This window comes from Nycticebus coucang, chromosome 18, assembly GCF_027406575.1.
Source record: "Nycticebus coucang isolate mNycCou1 chromosome 18, mNycCou1.pri, whole genome shotgun sequence".
NCBI classification, from domain to species: domain Eukaryota; kingdom Metazoa; phylum Chordata; class Mammalia; order Primates; family Lorisidae; genus Nycticebus; species Nycticebus coucang.
Window position 1 is genome coordinate 9,855,085 of NC_069797.1, and position 16,985 is coordinate 9,872,069.

The following is a 16,985-nucleotide window of genomic DNA, read 5'->3' on the forward strand; positions in this document are numbered from 1 at the left end:
TAAATTCCAAATCTAAATTTCTTTTACATGTAAAAATTTTTCAAAATCTTTAAAGATCCATATTTCAGCAGTCCTTTTTAATAATTTCAATATGTTAGAAGTATGTTTCAATAAAACAAAAGCTGTTCTTTTTTGTGCTGCTTTTTCATTCTCTTTTTCCTTCTCTCCCAAGTAGGGGCTAGTTTATTTTGTTTTCTGGGCCAGGGGTGGGGGTTTAAATTTGCTAGTAATTTTGTTTTTATTCAGGTACCCCAGGAGCCATCCAAGAAGGAAGTATAACTCGGGGAACCCCAACCAGCAAGATCTCAGTGGAGAGCATCCCATCCCTACGGGGCTCTATCACTCAGGTTTGTTATGCCCATCTCTAGTGTGCTGAGTAAGCCAAGAAAAAACTACAAGTAAAGTCTAAAGATCTTGGGCGGCACCTGTGGCTCAAAGGGGTAGGCACCGGTCCCATATGCCGAAGGTGGCGGGTTCAAACCCAGCCCTGGCCAAAAACTGCAAACAAACAAAAAAAAAAAAGTCTAAAGGTCTTTGGCTATTAGAGCAATACAGTTTTGTGGTTGTTTATTTTTCTGTGTTAGACTAGGTCTCAGTGATGAAAAGTCCCAGATCTATAAACTACCTGCAGAAAGACATTAATGTGACCTTTTGGACTATAAGTTATATTATCTATACTGTGGTTCATTTGAAAGGTCACTTTTCTGCAAATTGGCAGAAGAAACATGCCAATTAATGTTACTTTAATTGTTTAAGTGTTAAGGAAGTGAGAACATTAATAAGTTCTCACTGTCTTCCTGGCAAAGTTTTTGCCATGTGTTTAGCTTAAATAGAAATTGGAGAAAACATCATTACAAATTTTGCTTACTCTTGCCGCTTGTGAAGAGGCAGGTCTATAATCACAGTGTGTAATCATAATGTGATATATCTTTTGCCTTAGAATCTAATGCTAAAGTAAAAAATGTGGATGGGATTGACAAAAGCACCAAAAGTCAAATATCTTTTTCCACTTTCAGGCTAAAGAAAAGAGGGGCGAGGGTAAGGAAGAGGAAAAAAAAAAGGAAGAAGACGAAAGAAAATAGTGACTAATTCTCACATAAATTGGATTCGATTTTGACTAAAGTCCATTACTTTAACATTAATTTTTTCTTCAGCTTGTTAATGTGTTGTTTAGGATACAGGATACTGCACCCTCATTTATGAGTGAATTATGTTTGTAATTTCCCCTTTTTAATAGTATATTTTTTCTGATTTTAATATGAGGTGTATCCAGATTAAATAGAATGGTTTTGAAGTATTTCTTCTTTTTCTTTTGTCTATCTTTTATTTTGATTTATAAATATTAGGTGTCTATTCTTCGATACTTTGGGAAAAAAATAAGAAGTTAATTGATGACTCCATACTGAACCTCAGAGTCAAAGCAGTCTATAATAGACATACTCTTTTTTTTTTTTTTTTTGGCCGGGGCTGGGTTTGAACCCGCTACCTCCGGCATATGGGACCGGCGCTCTACTCCTTGAGCCATAGCCACCACCCCAATAGACATACTCTTATTTGGAAAAAATAAAGATTGAATTTACTGTCTCTTTTTTTTTTTTTTTTGCAGTTTTTGGCCGGGGCTGGGTTTGAACCCACCACCTCTGGCATATGGGGCCTGCGCCCTACTCCTTTGAGCCACAGGCGCCACCCTACTGTCTTATTTTTGTTAGAAATTTTGTAAAACCTATATCACATTTGTATGATTTTAGGCACAAAGACAAACTTGTTTTGTTAAGAGTTAAGTCCCTTAATGGAGAATTGAATTCAATGTGAAGAACAAAGCTGATTCACCTGCTTCTATATCCCTTATCATTTTAAGAAGTTTTGTTGGGCAGAGTTAAAAGATGAAGGTGCAGGATTTCTTTATGTTTGTAAAAATTTGATGTCTGATTTCCTCTTATGTGCTTGTGCTTTCTTCTTTGGAGATACGGATTAAGCTGACTGACTTAAGTGTGATAGGTTAAATTCTCTGAGCATTTGGGTTTCCTCTAAACTTGATTGACTTTTCTGGTATTTGTGTTTGATTTGATGTCAGGGTACTCCGGCCTTGTCCCAGGCTGGAATTCCCACTGAGGCTTTGGTGAAGGGGTCCATTTCTAGAATGCCCATTGAAGAGAGCAGTCCAGAGAAGGGCAGAGACGAAGCTACATCCAAAGGCCATGTTATCTATGAAGGCAAAAGTGGACATATCTTATCATATGATAGTAAGTATTGTGTGTATACACTGAAGCTTATATTGAAATATGTGACTGAAAACATGGGCTTTGGTTTTCCTATATTTTTGCTGTGGGGAAATCAGTTTACCTTTGCTGAGCCCATGTTTCCTTTCAATAAAAGGGATTAATAATAACACATTCCTCGTGAAGATTTTGTGGAAAATCAACTCAGTCAGTCAGTGAAAAGTGATTAACAGTGCAAAGCCCATAATAAGTGTCCAGAGGTGGTAGTTAAGATCATCACTGACTGTGGTCAGTCAGTTTAGCCTAGGTAAAGAATCTTCATAATGAATCATTTCTGTTCTTAAAGAGATTTATATTTGATAACTTGAGAATTAGAGAGTAAATAATATTCTGATAAGAATATTGAATTTAAGTTTTTCTTAATAAAATTATTTTAGGCTCGGTGCCTATAGCCCAGTGGTTATGGTGCCAGCCACGTACACCCAGGCTGGCGGGTTCGAACCCGGCTCAGGTCTGCTAAACAATGACAACTGCAACCAAAAAATAGCCGGGTGTTGTGGCAGACGCCTGTAGTCCCAGCTACTTGGGAGGCTGAGGCAAGAGAATTGCTTACGCCCAAGAGTTTGAGGTTGCTGTGAGCTGTGATGTCACAGTACTCTACTGAGGGCGACATAGTGAGACTGTCTCCAAAAGAAAAAAAATTTATTTTCATGCCTATATCTGTGTATGTGAGCATTTTCTTTAGATGTATTCTTAAGGTGTATTTTCCCGGTAGTAGTACTATTTTATAAAAATAACTCATGCATGATATAAATGTTAGCCAAGGGATTGACTAAGTTTGAATTCTCTCTCTCTCTTTTTGTTTTGTTTTGTTTTGTTTTGTTTTGTTTTTGGAAACAAGTATCTCACTCTGAGTAGAGTCAGAGTTGCAGTCAACTTTGCACTGTTAATCACTTTTCACTGACTGATGGAGTGAATAGAGTGCTATGGCATCATAGCTCACAGCAACCTCAAACTCTTGGGCTTGAGCAATATTCATTGCCTCGGCTTCCCAAGTGGCTAGGAGTACAGGAGCCTGTCACAACACCCAGCTAGGTGTTTTTTTTTCCTTTCTCTTTTTAGTAGAGATTGGATCTTACTCTTGCTCAGGCTTATCTTGAACTCCTGAGCTCAAGCAGTCTACCTACCTCAGCCTCCCAGAGTGCTGTGATTTCAGGTGTGAGCCATCATGCCTGCCTCTGCATTTGCAGTCAACTACCTTGTGACCGTGGAGTAGTCATCACCTATGCCATCTTTCTCTTCAGATACAAAGGAAAAAATATGCATGTATATAGTGCCCTGTGCTGCAGAATATGTGACAGCTTTCTTATTTGTTTTCTTCTTTCTTATTTTAACATATCTAGCATATTTTGATTAACACTCGGCTTCTGTGAGTAAGAAATTAACATACATTGCCTAAGCCAGAAATATGGATGTCATCTTTGACTCCTCTATTTCTTTCCACTTCCACAAAATCATGGCATTATTTCTATTCATTCTATTCATTCTTCTCAAAGAATTCACCCGTCACTCTCTTCTCCATGCTTCCACCATCCTTTCATTTGGCTAATCCAGCAGCTACCTAACTGACCTTCCCACCTTCAGTCTTATCCATGTTCAGAGCTTTATGCCATGTCACTCACAGTTTCTCTCCATTGCCTTTAAGATATCTACATGCCCCTACCTTGGCTTCATCACCCTTTCATGAGCTGCGTCCAGCTTCTCTCTTCAGAATTTTCTCCTCCCACTTTTCCCCCTACCTCCTTATGTTTGCTTCCCTTAACACTGTTCCTCCCAGTTCCACTGTACACGTTAGCCATTTACTGAGCATTAGTTCTTTTTAATGTACCGTACTTTGTCTTGCATTGGGGTCTTTGTGCTGGCTGTTTCCTCTGCCTGTACCACTTTTTTCTCCCTTTACCTTTGATTTAAGAAACTGTTACTAATCTTTCATTCTTAATATACACATCACTTCTTTTAAGCAACCTGATCTGAACCTGGAGGTTTTATGTTTCTCTCAGCATTTTCATAGCACATTATAATTCTCTGTTTGTGGTACTTACCACACTGGATAGTAAGGACCTATTAATGTATATGTACCCACCACTACTGGGTAAGTTTTATGAGGGAAGAGGCTTCATTTGTTAACCTTATCTGCAAGCCTAACTTATGCCTGGCACAAGGTATTCAGTAAATATATTTGAATGTATAAAAACCTTTTCATGAATGTCATTTACATAGATTATGGTAGGTTAAAACAAGTTTTTATATTATTAATATTATAGACTGTGAAATTAAGACAACCCACCTACTATACATTGTAGGCCTTGTGTTCTTTCTGAGTGGTTCCTGTTTCTATATTCTGCAGATATTAAGAATGCCCGAGAAGGGACTAGAAGTCCGAGAACAGCTCATGAAATCAGTTTAAAAAGAAGCTATGAATCAGTGGAAGGAAATATAAAGCAAGGAATATCAATGAGGGAATCTTCTGTATCAGCACCATTAGAGGGTATTCTTTTTTTTTTTTTTCATTAGAGGGTATTCTTTTCAGAACATTATTTTGACACATGTAATCCTGTATCATAAGTTTATATGGTTGAATTAAGTTGTGTTCAGTCTCTGTCATTTCTTCCAGGAATTTGTATTTATGTTATAAACTTACCTTCATATTTGTATATAAATCAAGCAGCACATAACAGGGAAGTAAAAATTAAGCATAATTGGTCATAGCATAGGTAACTATTAGAATGCTCATACAGGGGCAGCGCCTGTGGCTCAGTGAGTACAGCACTGGCCCCATATGCCGAGGGTGGTGGGTTCAAACCCAGCCCCAGCCAAACTGCAACAAAAAAATAGCCTGGCATTGTGGCGGGCGCCTGTAGACCCAGCTGCTTGGGAGGCTGAGGCAAGAGAATCGCGTAAGCCCAAGAGTTAGAGGTTGCTGTGAGCCGTGTGACGTCATGGCACTCTACCTGAGGGCGGTACAGTGAGACTCTGTCTCTACCAAAAAAAAAGAATGCTCATACAGGCAGTCCCCAGATTACAAATAATATTGGTTCTGCAGGTTTCTTCTTAAGTTTAATTTGTACATAAGTTAGAACAGATACATTTACTATTACCTATGATAGCCTCTGTTAGTAAGTGCAAGTTGTTCATCAGTTGGATTTTTGTAACTCAGGGACCACCTGTATTTGAATTGCTAATACAATTTGTAGATTATTCCTGTTTGAGTTAAGTGAGAAATGTCAAATTCATTATGAAAACCTTTTTTAAAATTGTGAAGCAGATAGAGTGGCATAATAGATATATTGCAAATACATGAATTTGAATCCTAGCTTCATCCTTGGGTGAATTTCTATGTGCCTTTTTCTTCCTCTGTAAATTAAGGCATTGTACTTAACCTTGTGTAAGGATTAGAGCAGGTGTCCCCTGGTGCTAACTAATCTTGTGATCTGCCTTCAGTAAATGATCACTGTTTTTTTTGTTGTTGTTGTTGAGACAGAGCCTCAAGCTGTCACCCTGAGTAGAGTTCCATGGCGTCACAGCTCACAGCAACCTCAAAATCCTAGGCTTAAGTGATTCTCTTGCCTCAGCCTCCCAACTAGCTGGCACTACAGGTGCTCGCCATAACGTCCGGCCATTGGTTGTAGTTGTCATTGTTGTTTGGCAGACCCAGGCTGGATTCGAACCCACCAGCTCTGGTGTATGTGGCTGGCGCCTTAGCCGCTTGAGCTACAGGAGATGAGCCTATGGTTTTGTTTTGTTAATGACTTATTTTCTTTAAATCTTAACCTGCCTTAACTAATTTTAATTTATTTGAAATACTAAAAGCAGCATAAGTCCTATCTAATTTTCTTAGAGCTAAATTTTCTTTATATTAAAAAACTCACCTTTAGGGGTGGCGCCTGTGGCTCAAGGAGTAGGGCGCCAGTCCCATATGCCGGAGGTGGCGGGTTCAAACCCAGCCCCGGCCAAAAATCAAAAAAAAAAAAAAACTCACCTTTAGGGTAAATGTATGTGGATATTTCTAACCCTTTATATTTATTGGCACTATAATTTAAAACTTCTCAAGAGGTTATTTACAACTCTTGTTTTAATTTGCAAATTTCGTTTAATGTGTTTTCCCTTTCTTTGTGATATCTGTATTTCATCTTTTCCTTTTTTCACAGGTTTGTTTCAGAGCTAAGCAATGATTTCGAATCCCATTATCTTCTCTCTTTGATAAAACACATATTGGATGCTTTCAACTTTTGTTTTTCCCATTATATTCTTTGGATAGTTCACAAATTTAAATTGGCCTTCCTTCTTCTATAGAGCTTTTATCAAAAATATGTACACAAAGGGCAATATTAAGTGTGTGTGAATTGATGTATACATTATATTTAATAATTTAATTGCTTTCTTGTTTTGAAAGGACTGATATGCCGAGCATTACCTAGGGGGAGCCCTCATTCTGACCTCAAAGAAAGGACTGTGCTGTCTGGCTCCATAATGCAGGGTAAATTTTCTGCTTATTTTTCCTTTTTCTTTATTAACTCCTCACTGAAAAAAAAAGTTTGACATAATAAGATACTTTCTCGTTTGAAATATTAAATATTGGCTCCCCGCCCATATCTCAGTGGTGAGGGCGCCAGTCACATACACCAAAGCAGGTGGGTTTAAACCCGGCCCAGGCCAGCTAAACAATGACAACTCCAACACAAAAAATAGCTGGGCGTTGTGTCAGGCACCTGTAGTCCCAGCTACTTGGGAGGCTGAGGCAAGAGAATCGCTTAAGCACAAGAGTTTGAGGTTGCTGTGAGCTGTGACATCATGGCACTCTATGGAGAGCAACATAGTGAGACTCCTGTTTCAAAAAAAAAAAGAAATATATTATTACTCTTCTGCGTCTGAGCTACACAGTTTATTGGAAGATGACGGTTGCCCAATCATGAGAGACGTCTTTATTATGTAAAACCATTCTGTGACTGTGATGAATAAGGTCTGTCTTGGACAACCATAAAAAAATTGATTAGTACTTGAGGATCTATTATAAACAAAATTGATTAGAAACTGCAAGATGGCAATGCATTAATTATTTTACTTTTTTGACTTTTTTTTTTTTTATTGTTGGGGATTCATTGATTTTTATTTTTTTTTTTTTTGAGACAGTCTCAAGCTGTCACCCTGAGTGGAATGCCGTGGTGTCACAGCTCACAGCAACCTCCAGCTCTTGGGCTTAGGTGATTCTCTTGCCTCAGCCTCCCAAGTAGCTGGGACTACAGGTGCCCACCACACCGCCTGGCTATTTTTTGTTGCAGTTTGGCCAGGGCTGGTTTTGAACCCGCCACCCTCAGTATATGGGGCCGGTGGCCTACTCACTGAGCCACAGGCGCTTCTCACATTATTTTAAATTACAGTAAAATATACGTAATAAAATGTATCATTTTTAGGAGTACTGTCCAGTGGCATTGTGCAGCCATCAGCATTATTTTATTTAATTCATTTATTTATTATTTATTTATTTATTTATTGAGAAAGAATCTCACTTTGTCACCCTCTGTAGAGTACCTTTGCGGTCACAGCTCACAGCAACCTCAAACTTTTGGGCTGAAGCGATTTTCTTGCCTCAGCCTCCCAAGTAGCTAGGACTGTAGGCGCCCGCCACAACACCAAGCTATTTTTTAGAAACAAGGTCTTGCTGTGCCTCAGGCTGGTCTCAAACCTGTGAGCTCAGCCAGTCCACTCATCTTGTCCTCCCAGAGTGCTAAGATTACAGGCATGAGCCACTGTGCTTGGCCCATCAGCATTATTTTAATAAATGTTTACTGAATTCTTTTTCAAGGCACACCAAGAGCAACAACTGAAAGTTTTGAAGATGGCCTTAAATATCCCAAACAGATTAAAAGGGAAAGTCCTCCCATACGAGCATTTGAAGGTGCCATTACCAAAGGAAAACCATATGATGGCATTACCACCATCAAAGAAATGGGACGTTCCATTCATGAGATCCCACGGCAAGATATTTTAACTCAGGAAAGTCGGAAAACTCCAGAAGTGGTCCAAAGCACAAGGCCAATAATTGAAGGTTCCATTTCCCAGGTAACCAGATGATGGCTCTTTTTGTTAGCAGTTCCACTTCATGTTGATATTTATGGAACTCTTAAAAAGCATGACTTAGGAATTTTACGTAGTTGTTAGGATGTCAAACGGCTTGTGTCCATAGCATGGAGTATGTCATGTGGGCCGTATACAACTTAGGATCTATGGGTTTATGATTGAGACGCCCCACACATTCAGCAAAGGGCACCATGGCAAACTGGAACTGCCATGGGCCAGACCTAGACCAGACATAAAATAGCCATATAACTTTGCTCCCTCCGCTAATGTTTGTTTCTTTCCCTACAGGGCACACCAATAAAGTTTGACAGCAACTCAGGTCAATCTGCTATCAAACACAATGTGAAATCCTTAATCACGGGGCCTAGTAAAATACCCCGTGGAATGCCTCCACTGGAGATTGTGCCAGAGAACATAAAAGTGGTAGAACGGGGAAAATACGAAGATGTAAAAACAGGCGAGCCCGTGCGTTCCCGGCACACGTCTGTGGTAAGCTCTGGCCCCTCAGTTCTTAGGTCCACACTTCATGAAGCTCCCAAAGCACAGCTGAGCCCGGGCATTTACGACGATAGCAGTGCACGGAGGACCCCTGTGAGTTATCAGAGCACCATGTCCAGAGGCTCACCCATGATGAACAGAACTGCTGATGGTAGGTTACTTCTGTTTCCTGGGCTGGTCATTTTTATTGCAGTTTAAAATTAAATTTCCAGTTTTGCGTTATCACAGGCTCTATAGACTTGGTGCTAGGCCTGTGGTGCACCGCCCCTTAAAAGTAGGCATAATTGTAGGTAAATACTTTAAATTTAAATGAAGCACAGACTATGCTTGAGAATTAGATGTATTTTTAGAGTGGATTTTCAGCTAATTATATAAGGCCTCCTGGAAGTCAGTTTGGACAGTCTGTGTAGTGCAGTGAGAACACAGGCTCTGTGGAGCATGACTGCTTAGACTTCAGTTAGAGTTCTCACTGCATAAACTTGGACAGATTACTTAACTTTTCTATGTCTTAGTTCTCTCAACTGTAACATGGTAGTGTAATATTAAGACCGACTTCACTGGACTGTTGAGAAGATAAAATGGAGTGGCACGTTTAACAACTTGCAGTAGTGCCTGGTGTTCATGGAGTGCTCCATAAGTGTGAATTGTTACTGTTGCTGTGCTGGTGTTGTTATTGTTGTCATCATCATTACCCCATCCTGTTGGTAACTACATGAGTAAGGTGAGAGGAATTAATTCTTACCAGGTGATCCCTGAAACAATCTGAGGCCCTTAAAAATATATCCACTTTTCATTTTTAATTTTATTGTGGTACATATTCATTGAGGGTTCACATGCAAGGTCCTAGACTGTACAGCAGGCCAGTTGTAAAGGTGAAGAGGTGTTGGTGAGGTGTTGAAGGATGTTCTGAGAGGGGTACCACAGAATGCGGAGATGGGGAAGTGCCTCCTTTTGGATAGGATAATGAATCCAAATTCTTTTGACTTTAGCTTCAAAGGAGAAGAACTGCCCTACAGAGGGAAAAGGCACTCCACATTTGAGCAAATTGGGACTTGGAAGGGGGTGTCATAAACCAACACTATTTCTTGGTTTTGATAGGTAGATATGTTTGATCATGGTCAAATTCCTATTATTAAAAATATTAGTAATTAGATGTTGGTGATGGTTGCATAACCCTTATGCCTGTATTTAATACCACTGAATTATACCCTTTAAGATGTCTGAAATGGTAAATTTTATGTTTACATATATTTTACCACAATTTTAAAAACTGAGGGTGATGTCTGGTGTTTGGATATGTTGGGCATCAGTGGAACAATCTGACCACCGAACAACATTGTTTGGAAAAGGAGAGGCTGAAATAAAGAGGAGATCGACGCAGGTATGGTAATGAGAAAGTTACTATGGAAGAACAGAGTGAAAAAAATTGGTGAAGGGAAAAAAATTGGCAGAGAGCAAGGAGGTTGGGGAACACAGGCAAAGAGGAAATTGAGATTTGCTACATGTGATGCCAATAGAATTTAGAAAGTTAAAGTCATACAGAAAACAAAATCATTCATAATGGGATCTACAGGGCAGCACTGAACTTCATTTTTAATCTTATGTAGGGTGGTACTATGTAAAATACTGGTACTATGATCCAAAAGGTGGCAATCACCCACTAGCTCTTTACATCAGCATATTTTGAATGAACATTAAATGTTTAGGGGACAGAAAAGATCAAAATAGTCTACATTTTAATGGTTGAGAAATGGACAAATGCTATCATACTTTCACATTTTGTTAAGTTTGTGGCATTGGCTCTCTTATTCCAGTTACGATTTCTTCTAGCAAATCTAACAATCATGAAAGGAAATCCACATTGACACCTACTCAAAGAGAAAGTATACCAGCGAAGTCTCCAGTACCAGGGGTGGATCCTGTCGTGAGTCACAGCCCGTTTGAGCCCCATCACAGAGGCAGCACTGCAGGAGAGGTTTATCGAAGCCACCTCCCCACACACTTGGATCCAGCCATGCCCTTTCACAGGGCTCTGGATCCTGGTAAGCATGAAATATAATAGCAATTTATGGCAAAGATATAATCACTTGTATGACTTTCAAGCTTTCTATTATGATACAATATGCAGACAATTGTACTTATCATTAGTGTACATTATCAGCACTACTTGAAAGAACTAACAATAATGGGTATATGAAAAGCCTTCTTAACTGATGGATATTGGAGAAGTCAATTGAAAAAAAGCGGGTAAGGCTCGGCACCCACAGCACAGTGGTTGCAGCACCAACCACATACACCAAGGGTGGTGGGTTCAAACACAACGTGGACCAGCTAAACAACAATGACAACTGTGCCCCCCAAATAGCCAGGCCTTGTGGCAGGTGCCTGTACTCTGAGCTACTTGGGAGGCTGAGGCAAGAAAATCACCGAAGCCCAAGAGTTTGAGGTTGCTGTGAGCCATGACGCCACGGTACTCTACCCAGGGTGACATAGTGAGACACTTTCTCAAAAAAAAGAAAAGAAAGAAAGAAAAAGAGAAAAGTGGGTTAATGTGAAGAATTATTTTAAAATAACACGCTATCTTAAACATGTTACTTTACAAAATAAGTAGACATTTATTCATTTACTAGTGTTCTCATCTAAGGCAAAGGCCTTCTCATAGACTGTTGATTAAACTTCAGTATCATCTGTCTTATGTTAAAAACTCACATTTTCAGATTTGGTATTTTTGTTTGTTTTAAAGTAAAGCTAGAATTTAAAGACACTTTCAAGCAGACTAAATATAGAATTCAGGCAAGGTGCAGTGGCTTGTCCCTGTCATCCAAGCTACTCAGGAAGATTACTTGAGGCCAGGAGTTCAAGACCAGCTTGGGCCTGGTGAGACCCTGGTTGAGGGGTCACTTTGGCTGAGTGAGACCCTGTATCTGTTTTTACACAAACAAACAAAGATAAGTGAATGACTATGGCTGTGTCCCAGCAAAACTTTAAACACAGAAGCCTTCTAAATTTTTTTTTGTAGTCCGTTAAAATTGTCCATCCACACTTGATTCAACTTCTGTATTGAGTCTTTCCAAGGCAGGTCAACTTAGTTTTCAGAGAAATGATTCTTCGTTCTTCTTTTATTAATTTACAGATTATTTCTTGAAGTTACATAGTTCCAGTAACAAGTATGGTTAGAAGAAATTTGAACACCACTGATGTTGGTAGATAGAATTCTGGGAGGTACAGAAGAATGCAGGTTACTAGAGAGCAGTCTGTACAGGGCAGAGGGCAGTGTTCTGTGCAGGGAGAGGATAGTAGGGATCACATCAGCAGGTGGGTAAAGAGAATCTCTTCTGGGCTGTCCTGATCCACGTCAGGACTGACTCCACCTTTTTCTCCCAGCGCCTTATCCTTGCTCTTCTTTCCTGTTGCTGGCGAGCCTCAGTCAGACAGACATGTGTGTCTTCTGCTCAGAACTCTTTCCTGGCCTAAACTCTTTGCTTGTTACATGCTTCAGGTTACCAAAGGTCACAGAACATTTGTGTCTCACCTTGGTCCTTAGGGAAGTATTTTTCATTACCCATGTGCCAAATTAAAAACTAAGAGCTCTAAAGGTTATTTACATTTGATAGTAGCAAAGTACTTGTAGAAAATATTTTATCTCAAAACTCTGTCAAAGCTATCAAATTATTTGCCACTCGTGAACATTAAGTACTAGAGCTCAAACCCAGTATTTAGGGGACTGTCTCCTAGACGGAGGAAGAATCAGCTGACAGACTTAGCTGCTGTGAGTTCTAGATGAGCGGGAATTAAATATTCCAGAAAGCATGTTATTTGTTTTTCTAGGGAAAACATATACCGTAGAACCTTTGTGAGGTGACCCTCCAAGGGACTGTTATAAACTGGCCAACATACAGAGGTGGTCAACATAAAGCATTAGGCCTGCTGTACTGATACATATATGTGGTGCATGTCCTGTCTATGAAAATTAGGCCAATTTAAGGAAGTGGTCAACCATGGAGGTTCTACTATATATACAAAATATTGCACTCCAGTTCTTAAACAATATTGATTATTTATAATTTGTTTAGTGTTTATTGTAGTCCTTTGTTTTGTAGCATTTTCATTTATCATTTTTGAGCCTGAGCTAGATTATGAGTTGTTTTTTTTTTTTTTTTTTTTTTTTTTGGCAGTTTTTGGCCGGGGCCGAGTTTGAACCCGCCACCTTCGGCATATGGGGCCGGTGCCCTACTCTGTTGAGCCACAGGCACCACCCAATTATGAGTGTTTTGAGGATGGAGACCTTTTTACCGTGTTACCCCATCCTAGCACTTTGTGTCACGTTCTAACCTAGCGGTTGCCAAACTACATCTTGTTGGTTAAATCTTACTGCCACCCGTGTCTGTAAATAAAGTTTTATTGGAACACAGCCACACCCATTTATTTGATTTGTCCGTAGCTTCTTTTGTTCTATAATGACAGAGTTAATTAACTATACTACAGTTATAGATACTGTATGGCTCACAAAGCCTAAAATATTTACTCTCTGGTTCTTTACAGTAAAAGTATGCCAATCTCTGCTCCAGACACATGTATGAATTAAATGCTCGTAGGTTAATCCTTTTCACCCCCAGGAAGGCACAGTTACTGCTGGTCACAACGTGTTTTCATATGCGTGTCCATTGGTTGTGTTGGATGAGCAGTACTACAGATGATTGTATCTGCAAACACAATTCTTAGCGATTTCATATTCATGTAATTCAGATATTCATATAATAAAGTGACATATCGAAGATGAAAAGTGAAACTAATTGAGAAATTTTTAGCTACTGTTCTTTTGCCTTTTCCATTCCATTATTTAGAATTCATATCACTAATTTATCAAGGTCTACAATGAATCCATCTTAATCCTTATAGCTAAGTAAAAGTTGCATGTGCACTAGCTCAATAGATAATTTTTCCTTCCTTTTTCTGTGTGATGTTTAGCAGATGAGTTTCACTCAGAAAAAAACTCAATACCTTTCTTTCATTTTCTCATGCAGCAGCTGCTGCTTACCTGTTTCAGAGACAGCTTTCACCAACTCCAGGTTACCCGAGTCAGTATCAGCTTTATGCAATGGAGAACACAAGGCAGACAATCCTGAATGATTACATTACCTCACAGCAGATGCAAGTGAACTTGCGCCCAGATGTAGCCAGAGGGCTTTCCCCAAGAGAGCAGCCACTGGGTCTCCCATACCCAGCAACAAGAGGTGTGTCTCTGCAGTTCAGATTTCATAGAGTTGATTGTTTACCCGATGTTTCTTGGGGTATTTGCTTGTTGAATCATTGATGGAAAGTAAGAAAAGAATGCAGTGGTCTTTTCCCCATTGACTTTAGTCCTTAGAAGCAAAAAAAAACAAAACAAGGAGCAAAAAACAACAAAGTAATGTGTTGAGACAAGATGTTTTGATGAACACTGAAATAACTACACCAAATCATTGTGGGTATTTGAAATTCATGGTTTACCAGTTTGATGCCTGTACTTTGTCCATACTTTGTTTGAGGTTACTGCTGTAGAGCATAGTATTTATTTAACATCCTTCTCTAGATTAAAAGGTCTTTAAAAAGTAAGGATAATCTTCATCGTTCTTATTTATTAACATATAAGTTATCATTGGATTATAGAGATAGAAAAATCCAAAAGTGATGTATAGTTCTGTACCTTTAGAATAACACTTAACATAAATTGCATTTATGTTTTGGATAGGAATCATTGACCTGACCAATATGCCTCCGACAATTCTAGTGCCTCATCCAGGGGGAACAAGTACTCCTCCCATGGACAGAATCACGTATATTCCTGGTACACAGATTACTTTCCCTCCCAGGCCATACAACTCTGCTTCCATGTCTCCAGGTAAGATTCTACAATTATACATGAGTTTTTTTTTCTTTTCTTTTTTTTTTTTTTTTTTAATTTTTTTGTAGAGACAGAGTCTTACTTTATCGCCCTCAGTAGAGTGCTGTGGCGTCACACGGCTCACAGCAACCTCCAACTTCTTGGGCTTCGGTGATTCTCTTGCCTCAGCCTCCGAGTAGCTGGGACTACAGGCACCCGCCACAATGCCCAGCCATTTTTTTGTTACAATTTGGCCAGAGCCGGGTTTGAAACCGCCACCCTCAGTATATGGGGCTGGCGCCCTACCCACTGACCCACAGGCGTCACCCATACATGAGTTTTTATAATGTAGCCTTTTGAGGTATTTGGAGTGGGTTTTTCCCATTTGGTCTTTCATAGTTTTTTTTGCGTGGGTTCTTTTTTTGTTTATTTACTCTAATTCCATAGCAGAGTATGGTCTATCATTTTTAACATTTAGTAATAGTTCCTGTGTGTCAGCTGTCACTAGATACTGTAGAAATGCCCTAAAAGCTTTCATTCTGCTCCACTTGTTATCCAAGACTCTTTTGTTTGAAACAGATTCTCATTTGTTTGTCCTGGGTAAAGTGCCATGGTGTCATCATGGCGCACAGCAACCTCAAGGCTAATAAGGAAGAACTTCTCTTGCCTTATTAGCCTTCCGAGCAGCTGGGACTACAGGCATCTGCACAATGTCTGACTAGTTTTTCTATTTTAGTAGAGATGGGGTCTCATCTTGCTGAGGCTGGTCTCGAACTCCTGAGCTCAGGAGAGCCACCTACCTTAGTCACCCAGAGTGCTGGGGTTACAGGTGTGAGCCACCACAGCCGACTCGAGACTCTTAATAAAACAAATTTCCAGGCAGCGCCTGTGGCTCCAAGGAGTAGGGCGCTAGCCCCATATGCCGGAGGTGGCGGGTTCAAACCCAGCCCTGGCCAAAACCAAAAAAAAAAAAAAAAACAAATTTCCTACATCCCAAATTTGAAGCTTTTTGAAAAATTTTCAGGCACTTATGAATTTCAGCATTTGATAGACCTGCTCGGTTGACATTTTGGTCTCTTTAAGTTTCAGATTCTCGTGTTTTACAGGGCACCCAACTCACCTTGCAGCAGCTGCAAATGCTGAAAGGGAACGGGAACGAGAGCGGGAGAAAGAGCGGGAGCGGATTGCTGCAGCTTCCTCTGATCTTTACCTTCGGCCAGGTCAGTGAAAGACTCCGTTCCTCCATCCTGTGTCTGGATCTTGGCAATCTAGTTTGGTGGGGCATTATGTTTAGTGGTGCAATGGGTGCAAACAAAAATTCTAAGATAGGGCGGCGCCTGTGGCTCAGTCGGTAAGGCGCCGGCCCCATATACCGAGGGTGGTGGGTTCAAACCCGGCCCCAGCCAAACTGCAACCAAAAAATAGCCGGGTGTTGTGGCGGGTTCCTGTAGTCCTAGCTACTCAGGAGGCTGAGGCAAGAGAATTGCTTAAGCCCAGGAGTTGGAGGTTGCTGTGAGCTGTGTGAGACCACGGCACTCTACCGAGGGCCATAAAGTGAGACTCTGTCTCTACAAAAAAAATAAAAAAAAATTCTAAGATAAAAACCCATAGCCCAGGAATGGATTAATAAACTGTGGTATATTTATACCATGGAATACTATTCAGCCATAAAAAGGTGGAGACTTGACATCTTTTGTATTAACCTAGATGGAAGCAAAATACATTCTTATAAAGTATCAAAAGAATGAGCTTGGCGCCTGTAAGCAGCTAAGGCGCCAGCCACATACACCTGAGCTGGCAGGTTCGAATCCAGGCCAGGCCTGCCAAACAACAATGACAGCTGCAACCAAAAAAAAATATATAGCTGGGCATTGTGGCGGGCACCTGTGGTCCCAGCTACTTGGGAGGCGGAGGCAGGAGAATCGCTTGAGCCCAGGAGTTGGAAGTTGCTGTGAGCTGTGATGCCACAGCACTCTACCCAGGGTGACACCTTGAGGCTCTGTCTCAAAAAAAAAAAAAAGGTATCAAAAGAACGGAAAAGCATCCGATGTACAATACTAATATAAAGCCAGTTAATGAATGAATACACTCCCACACAAGAGAAAAAGTCAATGTAATTCAAGTTGGGGTGGGGACTTTTTGAGCTCCCACCTAACAGGCACAATATAAGGGTGTATGACACACTTCCTGGGTTGGGGGGCACAACTACAGGGGCTTTACCAAACAAATGCAAACATTGTAACCTAATCGTACCCTAATATCAACCT

The 16,985-nt window shown here is 40.2% G+C and overlaps 1 protein-coding gene across 15 annotated transcripts in view; it reads left to right on the plus strand.

The window, feature by feature from the left end:
* Nucleotides 1–16,985, plus strand: part of NCOR1 (nuclear receptor corepressor 1) — a 203,810-nt gene that overhangs the window by 158,702 nt on the left and 28,123 nt on the right. For all 15 annotated transcript variants that reach the window (XM_053568551.1, XM_053568563.1, XM_053568559.1 and 12 more), the window contains 10 exons: nt 247–347; nt 2,075–2,243; nt 4,627–4,767; nt 6,673–6,756; nt 8,083–8,339; nt 8,646–9,006; nt 10,670–10,897; nt 13,880–14,089; nt 14,587–14,736; nt 15,825–15,938. In XM_053568551.1, the coding sequence (XP_053424526.1) occupies nt 247–347; nt 2,075–2,243; nt 4,627–4,767; nt 6,673–6,756; nt 8,083–8,339; nt 8,646–9,006; nt 10,670–10,897; nt 13,880–14,089; nt 14,587–14,736; nt 15,825–15,938 (1,815 nt within the window). The remainder of the gene's footprint in view (nt 1–246; nt 348–2,074; nt 2,244–4,626; nt 4,768–6,672; nt 6,757–8,082; nt 8,340–8,645; nt 9,007–10,669; nt 10,898–13,879; nt 14,090–14,586; nt 14,737–15,824; nt 15,939–16,985) is intronic.